Raw genomic sequence first — 22,062 nt, forward strand, 5'->3', positions numbered from 1 at the left:
TACTGGCCCGAGGAGGGCCGGCACCCACACCAGAGCTCCCTGTCACTCATGCATGGAGACCCAGGTCCCAGCATCCAGGAGACTGATGCCCACTAGGAAACTCGGCTCTAGTCCTGCTCTGGCTGGCTTGGGAGCCTGGCTGGCAGATCCTGAAACACACTGGCTCCTGGCTTCCATTCCCAGCCTCCTTCCACAGTCCTAGCTACCTCGTAACCCGAGCTGCCTCCGGCGCATCCAGGCTGGTGGCTGCCGCTACCCTAAAGCCTCCCACACAACGCAGGGAGCAGGCGTTGGGAACAGAACCGTGAACCCATGCGGGCATACTCACTTTGTTGTGCTTGCCCTGAAGGGGCATCCATAGCTCTGCCTGCTTAAAGAGCATGAGCCACAAGGAGTCAGCTACAGAGCTTCCAACACTGCCCTGAGAGAGAGAGAGCAAGAGAGAGAGAGACAGAGACAGAGAGAGACACAGAGACAGAGAGAGAAAGCGGAGAGAGCTAGAGAGCGTGTGAACCAGGAGCCGGTGCTGCGGCAACCGCGCATGCAGCCCAGCGGAGCTCCAATCTGCTGATTAATTCAGCCTATTTCCAGTCACACTGCAGAAGGAGGGAGGGAAGAGGAGGAGGCAGGCTGCACAGCAGCCCCGGGAGGAGGGAGAGGGAGGGAGGAGAGAGGGGGCTGAGAGGAGAAAGTTTGCAGATGCTCTGCCAGATGTCTGAGAGGTTGGCCCATTCATCAGAGGAGGCCACCGCGGGGTGAGCAGAGGGACAGCGTGCAGCCAAAGGGGTAGGCGGCCAGGAGGAGCTGTGCCGGACACGGCTGCTGTCATCAGGGCAACTGCGGGCATCAAGGAGCACCTGGGCTCCTCCCCAGACTACCTTTCCTTGGCCCGAGACACTGGGAAAGGTGAGGGGCCCCGTTGTGGAGAGCCTGCCATTATGAGGGCTCCCCAAAATCACCAAGACTCCCAGCATGGAGCCAAGCCAACAAAAGGGCTTTCCACAGTCAGAACTGCAGGAAGGAGGGGAGAGGGGACTTTCGAGTTATTAATAGCAACACATCCTGCAGGGGGGGGAGGACCGGCAACGGAGAAGCCTGAAGCTGTGACTCCGTGAGGGCAGAGCAGGGCCAGGAAGCAGGCGGAGGAATCCAGCGGCAGAGGGACGAGCCAGCACCAGAAGGAAGGGCCTCTGCGAATTCCAACACTTGGAACCAACACCTGCCCACCAGGTGATGTGGGACCCCAACAGCCGCTGTCCATGCGCAGGAGCAGCTCACCAGCAGCTGGTGAATGCCCTGGCACATTTAGACACACCTGCTGAAGTGTGGCTGGGACCAGGAGACCGCAGGGCAGAAGGAGGCGGCCAGTGACCTGGGGCTCCCGCCTCAGCACCTCCCTGAGCATCAGCAGAGCCTGAGCATCTCTCTGGCCCCCGAGTTTGACATACGGGAAGCTGTCAGCGCTTCCCCTGGGTGAAGGAGGGCAAAAGGTCCTGGGACTGTACGGGAAATTTCTCTGCTCACGTCCAGGCCACCCTTAGGATGGGGCTGCAAAGCCCCGAGGGACAGGAAACAGCCTGAAGGTCCAATAACCACAGAGCGTGGGCTGGAGCCTGAGCACGTTTCTCCAGGGCCTGCGTTTCCTAGACGACACCACACCATCTCGAGCTGCAGGGAAGGGAAGAGTTCCAGCCAGCCTCTCCCCTCCCCCTCCTCGAGCACAGCTCCCTGTGGGGGCCCACTAAACTCAGGGCTGAGTGGGAAAGAAAAGGAGGGGCCCAGCGTCCAGAGGTGAAGGACAGGACGTCTCCCTGAGGCACAGGCCAGGGGGAGGCAGGGTCCCTTTCTGAGCAGCCACCGTCACGATGGCTGCTGCCTGTGCAGTTGGACTGCAGCCTTACAAACTGCAAGGGGACAGATTCCTGTCCCCTGCTCCCAGGTCGCGCTCCCCTGTTAGCTTTCTACCAAGTTCCACCATGAACTAAGCCAACACTCTTCCTCCTGTGCGACAGGCCCTGGAAAGAACAGCTCCTGGCATCTGACCCAGGGGTGCTGCAGGAATGCCTTCCCACACTGCCCACTTCGCAGAGCAGAAGGGCAGCTCCGCATCTGAGAGGCAGAATCGAGACTGTCACTGCTACCGCACGCCCACCATGGGTGGAGCACCGAAGGCAGGGGAGGGGAGGCTCCGAAGGGGACATGAGGACCAGTTTGTCACAAAGAGAAGAGGGACAGGGTGCAGAAAAGCAGCCAGCAAAAGCCAAAGCGATCCTGAGCCTTAGCAGATGATCACAGGTCCCCTGACCATCCACTACCACCATCCACTCTCCCTCTCCCGCTCTTCCAAGAAGCCTTGACTGCCAGAGGCCACAGGGATTATCTTGAGAAGCCCATTATACAACTGGCAAGGTGCCTCAGGTAGAAAGCCCATCAGGTTCTATTATTTAGCTACTTATACTATCAGCTGCTCAACTAGACTGTAAACCTCTCTAAGCCAGGGGCCACCTCCCCAGGGCCTAGAGTTCTACCAACCCAAAGTAAGCGGTCCATAAATACAGCTGCTAATGATGCTTTGGTTCATCACTTGGCAATGATGCTTTCTAGTTCAGGACTCAGCATTCCAGAAAGAGAAAGAACAGAATAAAGGAAAAACGTCCAGGAAAAGTGGCCCCTGAGAACTAGCCAGCCCAGGCTCTCAAGTGATCTTTCTCAGACTTAAGAGAGAAGTCAGCCCACTGGATCACAGAACTGTGCTTCCCCAATTCACTGGCAACTGATGTTTCAGCAACAGGCTGGAACCAGAGGACAATACTGTCCTCTGTTTTGCAGACAGTTGGCCTCACCCAGGCAGGCCACCGCATCGCACAACATCATAGCCTGGGGTGGGGGGTGCTCCCTGGAATTGAGCAGTGCACCCCCCCTGCAACTGTATGCACCAGCCTTGCACCCAGGCTAGGGGGGAGGCAAGGGTAGCTTTCCCTGTGTGCCAGCCACTGCTGAGAGAGACACCTGCAGAGCAGCCACAAGCACCTGTGAACAGGAGACTGACCAAACCTGCTTCAAGCTCAGGTCCACAAGCCTGTTCCGTAGCTGGTCCAGAGGCATGTGGAGCCGGGAGCTGAACAAATCAGCACTCAGCCAGGCACCACCAGAAGCCATGGCCCCCTCTCCAGACTTCCCAGGATCTCTTTGGCAGGAAGATCACTATCCGTAAGTTCAAATTAAGAAATATTTTACCAAGCCCTTGCTACATGCCAAGGTCTATGCTAAGAGCCAGGGGACAGATAGATTATTCAAAACAGTGTTGCAAGTACGATGGTGGAGGTCTACGGTGCTGAAAAGAGGGACCTCTGGAGAGGGGAAGGGGGATTTATTGGGAGAAGGTGATGCCTACACTGAGCCTTGAGGAGAGAGTAGTAGGAGTTTGCCAGGAAAAAGGGTGGGGAGCATTTTAGGGTCTAAACGTGGACTACGTGCCCAAGGCAGGGGAGGCTGGGGACGCTGGGCCGATGGCCACAGCGGGACTTTGGAGGGCTCTGTATACCACACTAAAAGTTTCAACAGGTGGCATGAAGCCCCTGACGGCTTTTAAGCGGGGATGACGAAAGGTCAGCTCTGTGTTTTGAGTAGCTTTCTCTGACAGCCGAGTAGAGAAAGGAGTCAGAGACAGAGGGACCTGTTAGAAGGTGTGGCAGAAGTCCAGGCAAGAGACAAAAGGGCCTCCTGGGGGGCAGCCTGCGGCAGGAGAGGGATGCTCTGACTGTTGACAAGTCTACCTGACGCAAAGACGGTGCACCTGGAGGCCGGTGCGTCTGAGGTCAGGCTGGGAGGAGGCCTGGCCTCCTGGCTGCTCACCTCGCGCTGACTGCGCAGCGTGTTTGCAGTCCAACCATGGAGCTCTGACCACAGAGAGGGTGCCCAACAGCACTCAACATGGCTCAGCAGGTTGGGGCAGAGCCCCAGCGAAGAGCAAACAAACAAAATTACATACCCCTGGGCAAGAAGTGAAAGACTGGCTGGGAGCCAACCCAACTCAGAAACGCGCTCCCTTGCAGTTGTGTTAACTGGTCCACCTCTGTCCTGAACTCACAGCTCCGAGTCTCTGCTTTCCAGCCGAGCAGAGCACCCTCTCAGAGGAGAAGGCATTCACATACCCCAGGCCCCAGAGCCTCGCCCCTCTCACTTTTCCTTTAAAGCCCCCGAATGAGGAGTTCCCAGGCAAACACAAGCAGGGAGAGTCCAACAGACACACAGACAATACCCACGGGGGACGGAATGTGGCTTACCGCACGCTTCTCCTTCAGGTCCATGCGTCCAGAGTACTGCAGGCATGCCCAGATGAGTGTGGTCACCCCCGAAAGGAAGGCTCCTCCCCAACATGTACAAACCCCCGTGACTCTGTGACAGTCACAGCATCTGGGGGGGAAGAAGAAAGCAATCACATCAGTCCAGGTTGCTGGCTACTGTGAAACACAACGCAATCATCTGAACAACAGAGCAGCCGATGGAGAGGTGGCGCCACCGACCCCAGGTGCCCTGGCCAGCCCTGTCCCAGAGCACAGCTTCCCCACGCCGTCAGCTGTGCACCAATTCCTCTCTCTGAGCCCAGGAGGGAGAGGGTGACAGAGAGGATGCTGGGGGCACGGGTACAAGCTTTCCATCTTTTAACCCTCATTTTCAGAGGTGTGTATGTCTCCTTCCACGTGTACACTTGCGCTCGCTGATCCCAGCAGGCAGGAGAAGCCCTGGCTCATCAGCCTTTTAGAAAGTGAAGGTTAGCTTTCAGGTGAACTGGGATCTAGCTACCACCCCAGTAATCAGGACATTGGCAGGGCGGGCGGTGGAGATGATGGAAAGCAGGGACGTGCTCCCCCCACGGCTGTCAAGGGGAGCCCAGCATCCATCTATTTCCACCCACGCCAACACATACATGCCCGCGGATAGCCGGCCCTCTTGCGCGGTTTGCTCACAGGGCCGTGCTCACCAGGCACCTGGGAAAATAACCATAAGGACATGGGATCCAATCTGACTACAATCCCCACACGACCCCTGACCCTCACCCACCCATCCTGCAGCCAACACACTTTCATGATTTCAGACCAGGGTGTGTTTGGGCAAAGAGTGCCACTGAGTCATCTGCTTCGGTGCCGGGTGACTCCCGGCGGAGAAAGCGCTAACCTGCTGACTAGTGCGGTTCTTTTTGGGGCCCGCAGCAAAGCCTCGTTAAGAGGAGCTGGTCAGAAGCCCAGAGAACCGATCCATAAAAGTGCTGTCTAGAATTAAAATAGGCTGTGTCCAGAGGACCCCAGGCAGGAGGTCCAGCCTCTGCTGCCACCAACTCCTCTCTGAAATCCCATCCGATTCCTTAGGAGGCGGCATCAGTGCCCATGCCACCGGCCTGTGCTGCCAGGTCTCCAGCCAGGGCTTCCCATCCTGAGCAAGCCTCAGAGGGTCAGACAGACGGCGATGCGGGAGCAGCCTCTCCTCTCCACGCAGTGACATTCAGTCTTTGGCAGCCAACTGAAATGGGATCCTAAGAGGCCGAATCCACTTCTCCCCAAGGCCACTCTGACTCAGGCTGCCCAGGCCCTGTTTACAAGTACAGCTCAAGGTCCCCATGACTCCCCATCCCAGCAGAGGCTGGATGAGGTAGTCGCCACACAGGGAAAGGCACTGGGAGCCAGATGGGGATTGTATTTAACTCCTGCCAACACTAAAAGGGTGAAATAACTGCGGCCAGCTGGAACCACAGAGGTCAGAGAGGGCAGCCAGGAACAGGCCATTTTCCTGAGAGTCTCCGTTTTCCCATCACTCCATACATGGGATCTGGGACAGAGCTGTCCTCAACTGTCTGATCTGGGACCAGGCGCTGTATCCTTAAAGGGCCAGTTCAATTCCTCGCCCACTGTGAAAAAAGAAAGCACAGCCTTCAAAGCCAAATACCCCTGGGTTCGAATCCTGATTCCAACACGATCAAATGCTAACTGACCTTGGCAAATTACTTGTCTCTCTGAGCCTCAGTGACCTTGTTCATAGAATGGAAATAATACCTATTTCACAGAGGTGCAACAAGAATTATGTAAAATATTATATGCAGAGGGTCTAGTATAGCATTTGACACATAGTAGGTCTTAATACGTAGTTGTCATTACTGTTATCAGCAAACAAGAAATGTGATCAAAGTATTGCCGAGGTTAAAAATGAGGACTCAACAGTAAGGAGGAGAAAGAGAAATAAAAGGCCTATAGACTGCAAAGAAATAAGTAAAACTGTCTTTATTTGCAGAAGACTAGATTGTATATGTAAAAAATAAGGAATATACAAATAAGTGCGCAAGGTTCAAGGTCAAAATACAAAATACAAATATAAATTAAATGTTGATAGGCTATTATGAAATATAGAAAAATAAAAATTTTAAATATCACTTTTAATAGTACAAAAAAAAACATGCAATACTTAATAATGACTTTAACAAAAAAATATATAAGACCTGTTTACTGATGAGAGAAACTAAAGAAGACCTAAATAAATGGATTGTTCATGGATAGGAACACTTAGTATTACGATGTCAATTATCCCCAAAAGTATCTATAGATTCAATATGATCTCAATCAAAATCCCAGCTAACATTTTTGTAGAAATTGATAAGCTGATTCCAAAATTTATATGGAAAGGTAAAGAATCTGGAATAGACAAAACAATTTTGAAAAGAAATTTAGAGGACTTACACTGCCTGATTTCAAGACTAATTTTATTTTTTTAATCCTCACCCAAGGACAGTTTTGCATTTATCTTCAGATAGAGCAGGAGAAAGAGAGGGGGGAAGAGAGAGAGAGAGAAAAACATCGGTGTGAGAGAGACACATGGACTGGTTGCCACCCACACGACTCCAACCGGGGCGAGGACAAACTGCAACCGAGGTACATGCCCTTAGCGGGAACCGAACCTGGGACTCTCTAGTCTGCAGGCCGACACTCTAACCGCTGAGGCAAACCGGCCAGGGCTGATTTCAAGACTAGTTTAAAACTACTGAGCCCTGGTCAGTGTGGCTCAGCTGGGTGAGAGTCATTCCATGCACTGAAAGGTCAACGGTTTGAATCCTGGTCAGGACACATGCCCAGATTGCTGGTTCCATCCCCAGTTGGGGTGTGTGCAAGAGGCAGCCAATTGATATTTCTCTCTTACATCAACGTTTCTCTCTCTCTCTCTCTCTCTCTCTCTCTCTTCTCTCTCTCTCCCTCTCTCCCCCTCTTCCTCTCCCTCTCCCTTCCTCTCTCTCCAAAAATCAATAAAAATATATTTAAAAGATAAAACTACAGAAATCAAGACATGTGGTATTGGTGTAAGGAGAGACATATAGCTCAATGGGACAGAAAAGAAAGTCCAGAAATAGATCCACACATATGAAAAACAAACCCTGACCCTCACCTCATACCACACGCAAAAATTAACTCAAAATGGGTCACACATCAAATGTAAAAGTTAAAACTATAAAACTTCTAGAAGAAAATATGGAGCGAGCCCTGGCTGGTTTGACTCGGTGGTTAGAGCATCGGCCTGCGGGCCAGAGAGACCCGGGTTCGGTTCCTGCTAAGGTCACGTATTGTTGTTGCAGTTTGTCCCCGGCCCTGGTTGGGTCGTGCGGTTGGCAACCACTCGATGTGTCCCTTTCACATCGATGTTTCTCTCTCTCTCTCTCTCTTCCTCTCTCTCCCTCCCACTCTATCTGAACAAAAAATGGAAAAAATGTCCTCGGGTGAGGATAAAAAAAAGAAAATATAGGGCGAAATCTTTGTACCTTGGGATAAGCAGAGATTTCTTAGAACACAAAATACACGATCCATAAAAGAAAACAACTGCATATATTTAATATGTGAAAGGGATAATCCTGTTTTCAAAGCATGTTAGATGTGGTCTCCTCCCTCGAGGGATATACATATATCATAGCTAGCCTGGGGCTATTGTGAAAAAAGATAACAAAAATTAAAGTTTGCAATGAAATACTAGATGAGAATTGCAAATAGTTGTTGCAGGATATCAGTGAGAAAGAGGTCACTGGGGGGTGGCGGGAGCAGGGGAGCCAAGGATCTCTTCCCAAATAAAGCAAGGCCAGAGCTGCAACCTTAAGGAAGCTTAGGAGAGCCCTGGCCAGTTTGGTTCAGCGGTTAGAGCGTCGGCCTACAGACCAAAGGGTCTTGGGTTTGATTCCTGGTCAAGGACTTGTACGTGGTTTGCAGGTTCAATCCCCGGCCCAGGTCGGGGTCGTGTGGGAGGCAACCAATCAATGTGTCTCTCTCACATGGATGTTTCTCTTCCTTCTCTCCCTCTCCCTCTGTCCCTTCCACTCTATCTAAAAATCAATGGAAAAATCCTCAGGTGGGGATTAACAAATAAATAAATACATACATACATACATAAAATTTTTTTTAAAGAAAGCTTAGGAGTGAGAACAGGGAGAGCAATCCAAGCAAGGACCAAGAAAGGCACCAGAGCAGAAATGCAGGAGCTTCTTGAAAAATGGTGATTTGACCAGTTTGGTTAGAGTAGAAGGCAGCAGAGAAGCCATGAAAACAAATGGCTGGATGCTTCCTCCTGCCAAGCTCAGACACTAGCATGAAAAAGTGCCAGATGAGCGCCCAGAGTTCAGTTTGAGGGTGAGGTGAGGGGTTGCTGTCCTTCTTATCCCTCTCATAAAATCTTCACTCCCTGAGCTTGCATTCTAACCATGCCCAACACCCCAAAAACACAATTTGGTGGACTCGTATTCAGCTTGAGAAGCTGTGCCCAAAGTGTACTAATGGATGAATTGGTGTTCCACTGGGAGAAGGTTTTTAAAAACAAGCATTGGTGTTCTATGTTAGTGGTGTCCTAGTCAATAACTTTATCAATGACGTGAGTGAGGGAGCAGATGGCATGCTAATCAGATTCTTGGATGGCATAAACCTGGAAAGTAGACCAAAGTCAAGATCCAAGATTTCAACGGGCTGAAATGATGGGCCAAATCTAATAGATTCAATTTAACTGTAATAGTTTCGGTATCAAGTCCTGCACTTAGGTTCAAAAGCCATTGTATAAAATTACCTGTACTACAAATGCAATTTCAATGTAAGTGACATGGCTGCCCAAACTTCTTCCACATTTTGGCTGCATTAACAGACGTGCCATATCCCCAGAAAGAGAGGGGCAGGTCTGAATTCTGTACCTAACAGAGCACACCTGAAATATTTTGTTCATTTGTGCATCATACATTTTAACAAGGACACTGACAAAACTGGAATGCTGCCAGCCAGCAGCAATCAGATTGGAGAAATTATGACATGAGGAATGGTGGGAAGAACTGAAGACACATAGACAGTTCAGCAAAAACCCCTCGGGTAACAGCAGGACTAGAAGGGCATGACGGCTGCCAGGAAAAAGGCTCCAAGAGGCTCCCAATCCAAGGACTAGGTCACCATGGGGGCTAGACAAGGAGGCCGACTGGGACTCCATAGGAGCTACATCTTTTACATAATTAGAACTGTGTTTTTTAAAAAATGGAAACAGGCTGTTCTGAGAGGCAATGGGTTCCCCATCACTACAGAGATCCAAGCAGAGGCGGGGAAATTATGAAGATAAGAAATACATCGGGTAGCAAATAAGAAAGAGATGACTTAAAAAAAAAGCCCACTATTTTAAAAAATATGTTTTTATTGATTTTTTTTTAGAGAGAGAAACTGATTGGTTGCTTCCAGTATGCACCCCAACCAAGGATCAAACCCACCACCTGGGAATGTGCTCTGACCAGGAATCAAACCAGTGATCTTCCAGTGCTTGGGGACGATGCTCACTCAACCGGCCAGGGCGAAAAAGAGTTGAGTTTTTATAGTCTCTTCTAACCCTGACAGATGATAAAAACCAGGAAATCCAGTGACTTCAACATATGAAAAGATGCTCCGTGTCAACTTTGGAGGTGTTTTATGTTCTATTTAAATACACCTTTGAGTCTCTCTCCAATATTTATCTTTTCCATGTGTTTCCTTATATTTTTCTATTCTACTAAAGAAGACTTCTACCATGAATCTCTTTTTCAAGAGGATTCTGAAATTCAGAAAATTGGGTTTGAATAATTACACTAAGATTCTTAGTTTCCCAAAGGCCCTGAAAGGGTCTCCGTCCCTTGGGCCCCCCTCTCCTTGGTCACTTTTGACCTTTGGAGCTAGCAGAACCCAAAGCAGTCAGTGTGAGACGTGCCCAGGCTTGATGCAGGCCTCATGGGGTCTAAACCTGGCCTTTCCCCTACTCACCGTGCCATGTGACCGACTATTTACTACTGACTTGGTAGCTGTAGGCAAAGCTTACTATTATTATTTTTTAAAATAATTTTTCTTTATTGATTTTAGAGAGAAAGAAAGGGAAAGGGAGAGAGATAGAAACATTGATGAGAGAGAACAGCGACTGGTCACCTCCTGCACACCACCCACTGGGGATCAGGACCACGGCCCAGGCACGTGCCCTGACCAGGAATCGAACCGGTGACCCCCTGGTACATGGGTTGACGCTCAACCACTGAGCCATACCAGCCACATGCAAAGCTTATTATTACACAAACCCCTTATTAGCAACTATACCACACATTGTGGCTGGTAGGTCTGTTTGGAAGAAAACATTCCTGCTGCGGCGGAGGCTTAGCTTTAGTGTCCTTTAGTTCACCTGTGCTATTGTCAACAAAGCTAGGCGTACTGGCATGCAAACAACACTTTTTTTTTTTAATCCTCACCCAAGGATATTTTTTTCCATTGATTTTAGATTGAGTGGAAGGGAGGGAGGAAGAGAGAGAGGGAGAGAGACATATAGATTGATTGCCGCCCACACAACCCTGAACAAGGCTGGGGAATCAAACCTGCAACCCAGGTACATGCCCTTGACCAGAATCAAACACTCAGTCTACAGGTTGATGCTCTAACCACTTAGCAAACTGGCCAGGATCAAACAATATCTTTTAGGTAAAGAAAGACACTGTCATGGAAACAATGCAGACATGACAAGATAAAAAATATTGACACACGGATGTATTATAGAATTTACACCTGAAACCTATATAATTTTATTAACCAACGTCACCCCAATAACTTCAATAAAAAAGAAAAAAAATATATTGACACACATCTACCAGCGAAGAAGTGCCATCCACGACCCGGAACCTTCTCATCTGAACACCAAAAATGGATTTAGGGGTTTTGTGTCTCCTCAACTCTGACTGCTCTTGTCAGAGCTCATACTTGGCTCGCCAAATGAAGTCCAGTGAAGCCTTGGGTGTAGGTAATATTCACATCAGCCCTCCTCCCTCTCCCTATAGAAACTGTTCCCCAAGCCCAGCTAAGGAAAGGGAGGGGGGCCAGGATTGTGACCTTCATTTCTCATTAGTCCTGCAGGAGTTAAGGTTTCAAAAGGCTGATTCTCAGCACTGGAAGCTGGCACTCCCTAGCAACTTCTCAAAATAGAAATGTGAAGAGCTTTCTGTTTTCTTTCATCCCAAGGCCCCGTCCTGGCTGTCCCAGTCTAATCTTCTGATGTCAGGTCACCACAAACAAGGGGCAGGGTGGGGGTAGGGCTTCAATGGCAGTTAACTCTCAATTATTTGGTGGCTGATTATCAAGGGGATGGTTTTGACTCCATCTCCCTGGTCAATGCACTACTCTGTGGAATCCAACTACAAATAGTTTTCCTTTCTGTAGTTTTGACAAAGAAACCAGTGAGCAAGGAAGTTAAAGCTAACATGGCTGCTAAAATAAGACTTGCAGAGTATTTGTGGAGTTTATTTGAAGATGCTATTCCCAGTTCCAGGCTTAATGACGGTCTAAGTTCTGATGTGTTCTGATCTTGACAGTGGTTTTCAGATGTTTTTTTAATCTTTTTTTTTTCTTTATTGATTTTAGAGAGAGGAAGGGAGAGGGAGAGAGAGATAGAAACATCGATGAGCAAGAACATCGATTGGCTGCCTCCTGCACGCCCCCCACTGGCAATTGGGCCCCCAACCTGGGCATGTGCTCTGACCAGGAATTGAACCGGTGACCTCTTGGTGCAGGGGTCGACGCTCAACGACTGAGCCACACAGGCCAGGCTCAAAATGTTTTTTATTTATTATTATTATTTTTTAATCCTCACCTGAGGATCTTTATATATTTATCTTCAGGTAGAGTGAGAGAGAGAGAGAAAAACACCGACATTATAGAGCCACATCAACTGGTTGCCTCCTGTATGACCCCGACGAGGGCCAAGAACTGAACTACAACCGAAGTACATGCCCTTGGCCAGAATCGAACCCGAGACTCATTGGTCCTTGGGCCGATGCTCTACCGCTGAGCCAGGGCCAGGCTCAGAATGTTTTAATCCACAGATCACACCCGGCCTGTGTGGCTCAGTGGATTCAGCATTGTCCCATGGACTGAGAGGTCACCGGTTCCATTCCCTGTTGGGGCACATGCCTGGGTTGTGGGCTTGATCCCGAGTGGGGGGCGTGCAGGAGGCAGCCAATCAATGTTTCTCTCTCACATTGATGTTTCTATCTCTCTCTCCCTTCCTCTCTTTCTAAAAAAATCGATAGAAACATATTTTTAACATTCCACAGATCACTTTTATTTGACTCTTTAGATAATGAACGTTACTTGTGCCATTGGTTTTTGTTTTTTTGATTTGTTTTGTTTTTTTAAACTGCCTCATTGGAGCCCAGCCCGTGTGGCTCAGTGCCTGGCCGGTTGAGCGTCGACCCACGCACCAAGAGGTCGCCAGTTCCATTCCTGGTCAGGGTACATGCCCAGGTTGTGGGCCCAATCCACAGTGCGGAGCATGCAGGAGGCAGCCAATCAGTGTTCTCTCTCATTAATGTTTCCATCTCTCTCTCCCTCTTCCTTCCTCTCTCTAAAATCAATAAAGAAAAAAAATGGAAAAAACAAAAATAAAAAAACTGCCCTGGCCGGTTTGACTCAGCGGATAGAGCATCAGCCTGCGGTCCAGAGAGACCTGGGTTCGGTTCCTGCTGAGGGCACGTGCCTCAGTTGCGGTTTGTCCCCGCTCTGGTTGGGTCGTGTGGGAGGCAGCCACTCGATGTGTCCCTTTCACGTCGATGTTTCTTTCTCTCTCTCTCTTCCTCTCTCTCCCTCCCACTCTATCTGAATTAAAAAAAGGAAAAATGTCCTCGGGTGAGGATAAAAAAAAAAACTGCCTCATTGAAATACTAAGATCAGCTCTTTTTTTTGCCGCGATTACTATAAAGACAACCACAGTGTTATTTCTTCTTTTCTCAGCAGTTCTCAAGCCTTCTTTTGCCTCTGCACTGCTCTTACACAACACATGCCCCTTAATAACATCTCGACTGATACCACAGTGGTTCCCCAAAATGGGAACTTTGCCCTGAATCCACCCCTCCAGGTCTTCCCTGAGAATCATGGTAATCATTTATGCCCCTAAACAGAGAGAGACCACAAGAAATATTAATACAAGAAATCAGCCAATGAACTACCTGCTGGTTACTTAAAATTAATGAATGCAGAAATGTATTAAAAACCTAGAAAGTGCTAGACCCCATGGGATAGATCTCTTATATATCATCTCATTTAATGCTCCCAACTACCCTGCAAAAGGCCCAGAGAAGTTAGGGAACTTGAGTTCCTCAGATCACACCTAGGAAAAAACTGGCTCTAGTGGATAAACAATTCAAGGATCTGGACTTACAGAGCTCCAACCCTGGCTCAAGGTGACCCTGGTCCTGCCTCTTTGCCTCTCCCAGTAATTAGTCTCCTCATCTGTAAAATAAAAGCGTTAAGCCCTGGCCAGTTTTGCTCAATGGTTAGAGCATTGGCCTGCAGTCCGGAGAGACCAGGTTCGGTTCCCGCTAAGGGCATGTACCTCGGTTGCGGTTAGTCCCTGGCCCTGGTTGGGTCGTGCGGGGGGCAGCCACTCGATGTGTTTCTTTCACGTTGATGTTTCTCTCTCTCTCCCTCCTGCTCTATTTGAATAAAAAATGGAGAAAATGTCCTCGGGTAAGGATAAAAAAATAAAAATAAAAAATAAAAACACGTTAAAACTCCCCTCTTCTCAGATTTTGAAACTAACATATAAGATGCATAATACATGAAATATACATGTGCTCAAACAAACAAACAAACAAAAGCACCTCCCCTCTCCCCACTTCCATCTTCTAAGAGTGCCCAGGCATAAACTGAACTATGCTGCTAAAGCTGAGTGTCCTGGATAAAGCATGAGAAAACTATCATCTCTCCAATGCGCAAAATCCCATACCAGAAGGCAAACAGATTCAATACAGAGCTCCCTCCTTTTTCCCCAAGAGCCCCACGAAAACTCCGAAGACAGAGTGGGATGCAGCAGCACGTGACCAAATCAATGAACGCGCCTGAGTGCAGCCGGTGGTCACACACCAGTGGAAGGAGGTCGGGGTTTCCCTCGGATCTGGCACGGGGCACCGGGCACAGGAGGGACTGTAAGAACTGGAGGGTAGGGGTGTGCGGCAGAGGCATGAGACCATAGCACAGAAATCAGTTTATAGCATGCCCAGTATTGTGGTCCTCTGGTGGCTGCTCAAGGGTCTTTTAACGAGTCTGGAATGATAGAAGGAAAAGAAAAACCAAACAAAAAACCGGCACGCTCCAAACTGCAACGTCGCTGCTCAGGGTGGAGAAGCCCCAGGGCTGGCTCCATCCTTGGGACTCAGGGGATGCGGTCAGCCCGAGGGCCAGGGCGGCAGCTGCGGGCGCGCGCAGGGGAGACAACAGTCTGGGTTGGGGTCGTAGTGGGGCGGGGGATGGGCACTGCCAGGGCCTCTAAATACACAGACGTCAACGATGGGAGCCCACTGGGCCAGGGCCAGCCGCGGCAAACCGGGGGCAAGGTCTCTTTGTTGGCGGGAGGCTTAGATTTCTAACACGGGACCCCCCACAATGGGCCTAGCCAGGGCCGAGGGCAAGTGAGAGAACCCGGAGAAAGAAAACAACCAGGAGCTTTCCAGCTAGAGCCAACCCCCTCCGAAGGGATCCCCCGTGGCCATTCCCTGGGTGTAGACCCCAGACTCCAATCGCCTCTGCCCAAAATACAGAGGACGCGGAAGGCAGAGCCCCACGCCCCCTTGCTCCCCTTGCTTCGGGCCTCGGACCTTCTCGTACTTACCCAGGCCCGGGGATCTGTCTCCCTCGCTGGTGTCCTCGTCCCTCCTTGCCCCCTCCTCACTTCGCGTCCCCTCCTCCAGGGGGCGCAGCCATGTCCGTTACTGGCAACTCTAAGGGGGCTTGGCTCCCTTCTCAGACAACGGAAACGCCATTAGCTAGCTGAATTTCTGTGCGCCGATTGGTCGATATCTGAGATGGGCGGGGGTTTATGGCTTCTTATTGGCTGCGCGGCACGCTAGCCTGTAGTTGCAACCGCCTCTTTGGGAGCCTGGCGGAATTAAGTGCCAAGTGATGCGGGCCGGAGAGCCTGCAACCAGTGAGCATCCTTGGGCGTAATACCAAGGCGCTCTCTGGTCCAAAGTCCTGACCAGAGACGAGGGCACGGCTTCCGCTTCATTAGTTTTCTTACGGAATTCTTCTAAAAGTTGGACAGAGACACCCGCCCCCTGCCCGCCTTTTTTTTCTTTTTCTTTTTTCTTTTCTAAATAAGCCTTTCGGAGAGCGCCCATGTCTGCTGCATCTAACCTCCCTCCTTGTTGCTGGGAACAGACTCCTAGAGACGCCTTGCTCAGAGACCTTGGAGGGGGTGCCCCAGGGACAATTACTGCGTCCAAACCAAAGCTGGCGAATCTAAGGCGATACTGCCATTTTCGCTCAGCTCGGCAGAACTCTAAAGGAAAAAAACAAGTTAAAATTTTTCTCTCTAGATAATTAGAGAAATTGCCTGGGAGACCTCTCTTGGGAAAACAAAGCAAGGCTGTGTCAGTATTTACTTCTATTTTCCCAGAGATCCAAGTCTGGAGACTTTTTTTTTTTTTTTTTTAATGTTTATAAAATTGGAAGGGAGTCATGTGGCTCTGGGAAATAAGAGCTCTTTCCCCCTGTTAAATGAGTTTAATTGTGTAGTCAAAAATCGCTCTTCTCAGCTGGACAAGAAGGTACCATTTCAGTGCCTAATCTTGTATGTTTGAACTGTTTAATTGTTGCCTAAAACACTGGTAGAATCATGTCATTTTCCTGCATACAAAAAATCCTCTGCAGTTTGTTTCTGCAAATAGGCAAAGTCCATATCTCTCTGCCAGTCAAAGTACTCATAAATCAACTCAGACCTATCTCCAGGCTTAACTCCCCACAGGCTAAACTATCCTGCAGCCACATAGATTCACCACTATCGCCTAACTCAGCAATTTTCAATCTTTTTCATCTCATGGCACATAGACTAATTACTGAAGTTCTGCGGTACACCAAAAAAATCCATTTTTTGCCCTGGCCAGTTTGGCTCAGCGGTTAGAGCGTCCGCCTGCGGTCCGGAGAGACGCGGGTTCGGTTCCCGCTAAGGGTATGTACCTCGGTTGCAGTTTGTCCCCGGCCCTGGTTGGTCGTGTGGGTGGCAGCCACTCGATGTGTCCCTTTCACATCGATGTTTCCCTCTCTCTCTCTTCCTCTCTCTCCCTCCCACTCTATCTGTACAAAAAATGGAAAAATGTCCTCAGGTGAGGATAAAAAAAAAAAAATCCATTTTTTGCTGATCTAACAAGAAATAGGTATAATTTCTTTAACTTACCTTTATTGTTGAATGTATTATAGATGTCCACCCTTTTTTCCCCCATTAACCCCCTCCTCTCCAGTCCCACCCCCCTCCTGCCTTCCCCACACTATTGTCTGTGTCCATTGGTTATGCATATGTGCATAGAAATTCTTTGGTTTATCTCTTCCCTCACTCTCTCCCCCTTTCCTTTTGAGGTTCATCAGTCTAACAACCAATTTGTACTTCTTAATCCCTTCATCTTTTTCACCTATCCCCCCAGTCTCCTCTCACTGCAAGAACAAGAAGTTCTCTGTATCTATGAGTCTGTTTCTGTTCTGCTTGCTCATTTTGTTTGTAGATTCAATTGTTGATAGATATGTATTTATTGCCATTTTATCGTTAATATTTGTGTTTTTCTTCTCCTTGAAGAAGACCCTTCAACATTTCATATAATACTGGTTTGGTGGTGATGAACTCCTTTAGCTTTTTCTTGTCTGGGAAACTCTTTATATGTCCATCAATTCTAAATGATAGTTTTGCAGGATAGAGGAATCTTGGTTATAGGTCTTTGCTTTTCATCACTTTGAAAATCTCTTGCCACTCCTTTCTGGCCTGCAAAGTTTCTTTTGAGAAATCAACTGTTTTATGGGAGCTCCCTTGTAGGTAACTAACTGCTTTTCTCTTGCTGTTTTTAAGATTCTCCCTTTATATTTTGTATTAACGTTTTTTATTTTGAACAGTATGTGTCCTGGTGTGGACCTCTTTGGATTCATCTTGTTTGGGACTCTCTGTGCTTCCTGGACTTGTATGTCTCTTTCCTTCACCAAGTTAGGGAAGTTTTCTGTCACTATTTTTTTTTTTTAAATAGGTTTTCAATTTCTTGATCTCTCTCTTCTCCTTCTGGCACCCCCATGATGTGAATGTTGGTACACTTGAAGTTGTCCCAGAGGCTTACACTATCCTCATTTTTTAAAATTCATTTTTCTTTTTGCTGTTCTAATTGAGTGTTTTTTGTTTCCTTATATTCCAAATCAATGGCTTCCTTCTAGGTTTCACCTACTCTACTATTGATTCCCTGTAAATTATTCTTTATTTCAGTTAGTGCATCCTTCATTTCTGACTGGTCCTTTTTTTTTATCCTCACCCAAGGACATTTTTGCATTTATTTTCAGATAGAGTAGGGAGGAAGAGAGAGAGAGAGAAACATTGATATGAGAGAGACACATCGACTGGTTGCCACCCGCACGATCCCAACCAGGACCGCAGATGAACTGCAGCCTAGGTACATGCCCTTAGCGGGAACCGAACCTGGGACTCTCTGGTCCATAGGCCGCACTCTAACAGCTGAGCAAAACTGGTCAGGGCCTGACTGGTCCTTTTTTATGTTGTTGATTTTCTCACTGAGTTCCTTGAACATCCTTATAACCGGTGTTTTGAACTCTGCATCTGCTTGATTGCTTATCTCCATTTTGTTTAGTTCCTTTCCTAGAGTTTTGTTTTGTTCCTTCATTTGGGAACATGTTTCTTTGTCTCCTCATTTTGGCTGCTTCCCTGTGTTTGTTTCTATATATTAGGTAGAGTTGCTATGTCTCCTAGGCTTCCTAGGGTGGTCTATTGTTGTAGATGTCCTGTAGGGTCCAATGGCACAGCCTCCTTGACCACCCCAGCTGGGCCCTCAAGGTGCACCCCTAGTGTGGACTGTACACCCTTCTGTTGTAATTGAGTCTTGATTGCTGTTGGCATGTCAATGGGAGGGATTACTCAGGCTGATCAGCTGCAAGGACTGGCTGTGCCCACTGACCACTGGCCTCTGACTACCTTGGAGGATCAGCTGTGTAGGGGCCCACCACACGGAGCGAGACTTACTTTAGCAGGGCTCTGGTACCCACTGAGTCTGCTCATTGAGTGTGTCATTGTGGAGGTGGTTGGGTGGTGGTGCTTCAATATGGTCTGAAGCTGTCCCCTGGGTGTGCTGGCTCTGGGGCAAGGTTGGCCACTGCCTGTGTTCTACCTGGAGCCACCCGACATAAGCTACAAAGTGATCTGCAGATGGCTCTTCTTGTGCTGGGCTTGGAGGTGCCCAGGCAAAGCCAAGTTGTGAACCAAGGCTGGCTGCTTCTAGTGCCAGGCCTGGGGCCACTTAATGAGAGGTATGGGGCTTGCTGAGACCAGATGCTGCTTGTTTGAGATATTTTAGAAAAATCTGAAGCAGGATCCAAGACAGGCCAATCCTAGGTAAAGACATTGGCAACAGCTTGGGTGGTCCCAAAAGTTGGATGGGGCAGGGCCTCAGGGAATCACCAGGGCAAGGCAAACAGTGTGAGCCAGGTTGCTGGAGTCCCAGATATGGCGTCCATCTACTGGCCCCACTGGGGAAGGGCTCACCAAAGGAATAACAGCTTCCATCAGCACATCTGTCCAGGAGAAATCTGCCCCTCCAGCTCTCGCCCCAATGCCAGACAACTCGGTTCTTCCCCATATGTCTCTGATGCCTTTCAAGCTGCCTCCCCAGTGCTGGAGCCCAGAAGAAGCGAGTCTGAGTACGTTCAGCTCTTTTAAGAGGAGCTGCCTGGCCCTGGACAGTTTGGCTCAGCGGTTAGAGGGTCGGCCCACGGACCAGAGTCCTGGGTTCGGTTCCCGATAAGGGCACGTACCTCGGTTGCAGTTTGTCCCCGGCCCCGGTTGGGGTCATGTGGGTGGCAGCCAGTCGATGTGTCTCTCTCACATCAATGGTTTTCTCTCCCCTCCCCATCCCTCCTGATCTATCTGAAGATAAATGCAAAAATGTCCTCAGGTGAGGGGAAAAAAAAACAAGGAGGAGCTGCCTGGGGCTCCAGCAGCTTCAACCCTCAGCCTCAGTTCCCACGGGTTTTCCAGCCAGAAGTGATGGGAATTCTCTTCCTGGCCCTGGAACCCTGAGCTGGGCACCTGATGTGGGATGGGGACGCCTCACTCCTCATGGAGGACCTTCCCAGCCCAGGTACCCTGCTGATTTTTACCCGCCACGCGGTTGGGACCAGCCCGTCGGCGCTGCCCCGTGCCCCTCCTGCCATCTCATGTGGCTTCTGCTTTACTGTCGCGGGTGTAGGACTCGCATTCAGCTGGACGTCAGGCGGTTCCGAAGGACGAAGGACGGTTGTTCTGCAGTTAGTTGTGACTTTGATGTGGTTGTGGGGGAGGCAAGACCTCGGCTTCCTGCCACCACCTTGACCAGAGGCATGGTGCAATTTTTATTTATTCCCACCGGGGGGCTATTGTGTTGGCTGCTGCCATTTTCTTATTTGATAATAGAAGGGAGAAGAGGTCAGTGTCCCCGACTAAGTAGTCAGGTATTGCATATTTTTAAAATTCTCGTGGAACACCTGTTGAAAATCACGGCCCTAAATGCATCTGGGACCCTCCCACCTCTGCGCCTCTGCCCAGGAGGTTCCCTGTGCTTTGAAGGTTCCTTTCTACTGTCAACCGATGGTGATGTCCTTGGTGCCCATTCAAGGCCACTAAGAATCCCCAATTTGCCCTGGCCAGTTTGGCTCAGGTTGGAGTGTCGGCCTGCGGACCAGAGAGTTCGGTTCCCGCTAGGGGCACATGACAACAACAACAAAGAAGCCCAATTTGGGGTGTGGTAAAGAAGCTCTTTTGCCTTTATTCAGGGCAAAACAGCTCCCTTGTGATATAGCATGGCTGCGAGGCAGCCCCGGGCCAGGTCCCTCTCCGGCTGGACTGCTCTGCTCTGCTCCTCGCGGGTCTGCTTTGTGCTGAACTGCTCTGCTCCACCGTGGCGGGCTCCCTTCTGGCCTGCGCTGGTCTGCCCTGCTCTGGAGAGACATCCTTGGTGTCCAGTTCAGCCAGGGAAAGGCTGAACCTTCACTCTTTTTTTTAATCCTCACCTGAGGATATTTTCACATTTATCCTCAGACAGAGTGGGAAAGAGAAAGAGAGAAAAACATCGATGTGAGAGAGACACATCTATTGGTTACCACCTGCACGACCCCAGCCGGGGCTGGGGATGAACCACAACCAAGGTATGTGCCCTTGGCTGGAGTTGAACCCGGGACTCTTTGGTCTAGCTGACTGATGCTCTAACCGCTGAGCCAAATGGGCCAGGGATCACCTTTACCTTTGGTGGAAGGGGGGATTCCAAATCCTCACAGTTTGATTGATCCAAAAGGCACTGACTGTCCTGATTGGTTGGAATAGAGCTGCTCTGATGGGTCAGTGAAAATGTTGATGGAGACAGAGCTGCACAGCTCTGATTGAGTGGGGGACACCTCAATCCTAGAAGCTGAAACAGAACTTCAGGAACTCCTTTGTAAGGACTGGCGCAGATGGTGGAACACAGTGCAGGCAGGCGGTTCAGTACAGGCTTCTCCAGAAAGTGTCAGGTGAATGAGAGGCCCCTGTGTAAGCTATTTTTAGTTTGTTTGTATTTTAATTTTGAGCCCAGTTAGCCATCAGGACCCCTTCTTAGTCGATACCTTCTTTTTTTTTTTTTTTTTTATCCTCACCCGAGGACATTTTCCCATTTTTTTGTTCAGGTAGAGTGGGAGGAAGAGAGCGGAACAGAGAGAGAGAGAGAAACATCGACGTGAAAGGAACACATCGAGTGGCTGCCACCCGCATGACTGACCAGGGTTGGGGACAAACTGCAACCGAGGTACGTGCCCTTAGCGGGAACCGAACCCGGGTCTCTCAGGACCGCAGGTCGACGCTCTAACCGCTGAGCAAAACCGGCCAGGGCTAGATACCTTCTTTTTCAGGGTTCACACTACCAGTAAAGCCAAGATTCAGTACACGCCCATCCTATAGATATAGGTCCATCTCAAATTCTACCTGTCCAAAGCCTTCCCCGACTTTTAGTCTTTAAAACTCTCTGTAGCCCTGTGCCTTGTTTCTTGTCTCCACTGTCTCCCTTACAAAAGTATGCTTTGTACAGCATTGTTTTTGTAAGACCTCAAGCCCCCTGCAGGCAGCTGGCCGATCCTGGCGGTCCCTGCAGCACCTTACTCAGAGCCTAGCACCCAGTAAACACTTGCTGAATTTAACTAGTCAACTGCCTGTGTCTTAATGTCTTTCCACTTCCTCCCAGAAGGTTTACATGGCTACATTTGGAAGGTTAGCAAATGTAACATAGTATTCCTGCCCTGCTCCACCTTGTACCCCCTTCTCCCACTGTCCCCTCTGGTTTCTCTGCTCCGTTGTTTTTTTGTTGTTGTTTTTTAACATGTTTTTATGTTTTTATTGATTTCAGAAAAAGAGGGAGAGGGAGAGAGAGACAGAAACATTGATGAGAGAGAACATCGATTGGCTGCCTCCTGCGTGCCCCCCACTGGGGATCGGGCCCACAACCTTGGCATGTGCCCTGACCAGGAATCGAAT

General features: G+C 49.3%; 1 protein-coding gene across 5 annotated transcripts in view; it reads right to left on the bottom strand.

Annotated features, from left to right (window-relative positions):
- Positions 1–15,273, bottom strand: part of TMEM94 (transmembrane protein 94) — a 33,483-nt gene extending 18,210 nt beyond the window's left edge. For 3 of the 5 annotated variants that reach the window (XM_036269166.1, XM_036269164.1, XM_036269163.1), the window contains exon 1: positions 329–382. In XM_036269166.1, coding sequence (XP_036125059.1) covers positions 329–382 — 54 coding nt within the window. Of the gene's footprint in view, positions 1–328; positions 383–4,286; positions 4,417–15,159 lie in introns of those variants that run through there. The other 2 variants (XM_036269168.1, XM_036269167.1) reach the window with 1 other exon arrangement.
- Positions 15,274–22,062: the final 6,789 nt, after the last annotated feature.

Source organism: Molossus molossus, unplaced genomic scaffold, assembly GCF_014108415.1.
Source record: "Molossus molossus isolate mMolMol1 unplaced genomic scaffold, mMolMol1.p scaffold_m16_p_19, whole genome shotgun sequence".
Taxonomy (NCBI): Eukaryota; Metazoa; Chordata; class Mammalia; order Chiroptera; family Molossidae; genus Molossus; species Molossus molossus.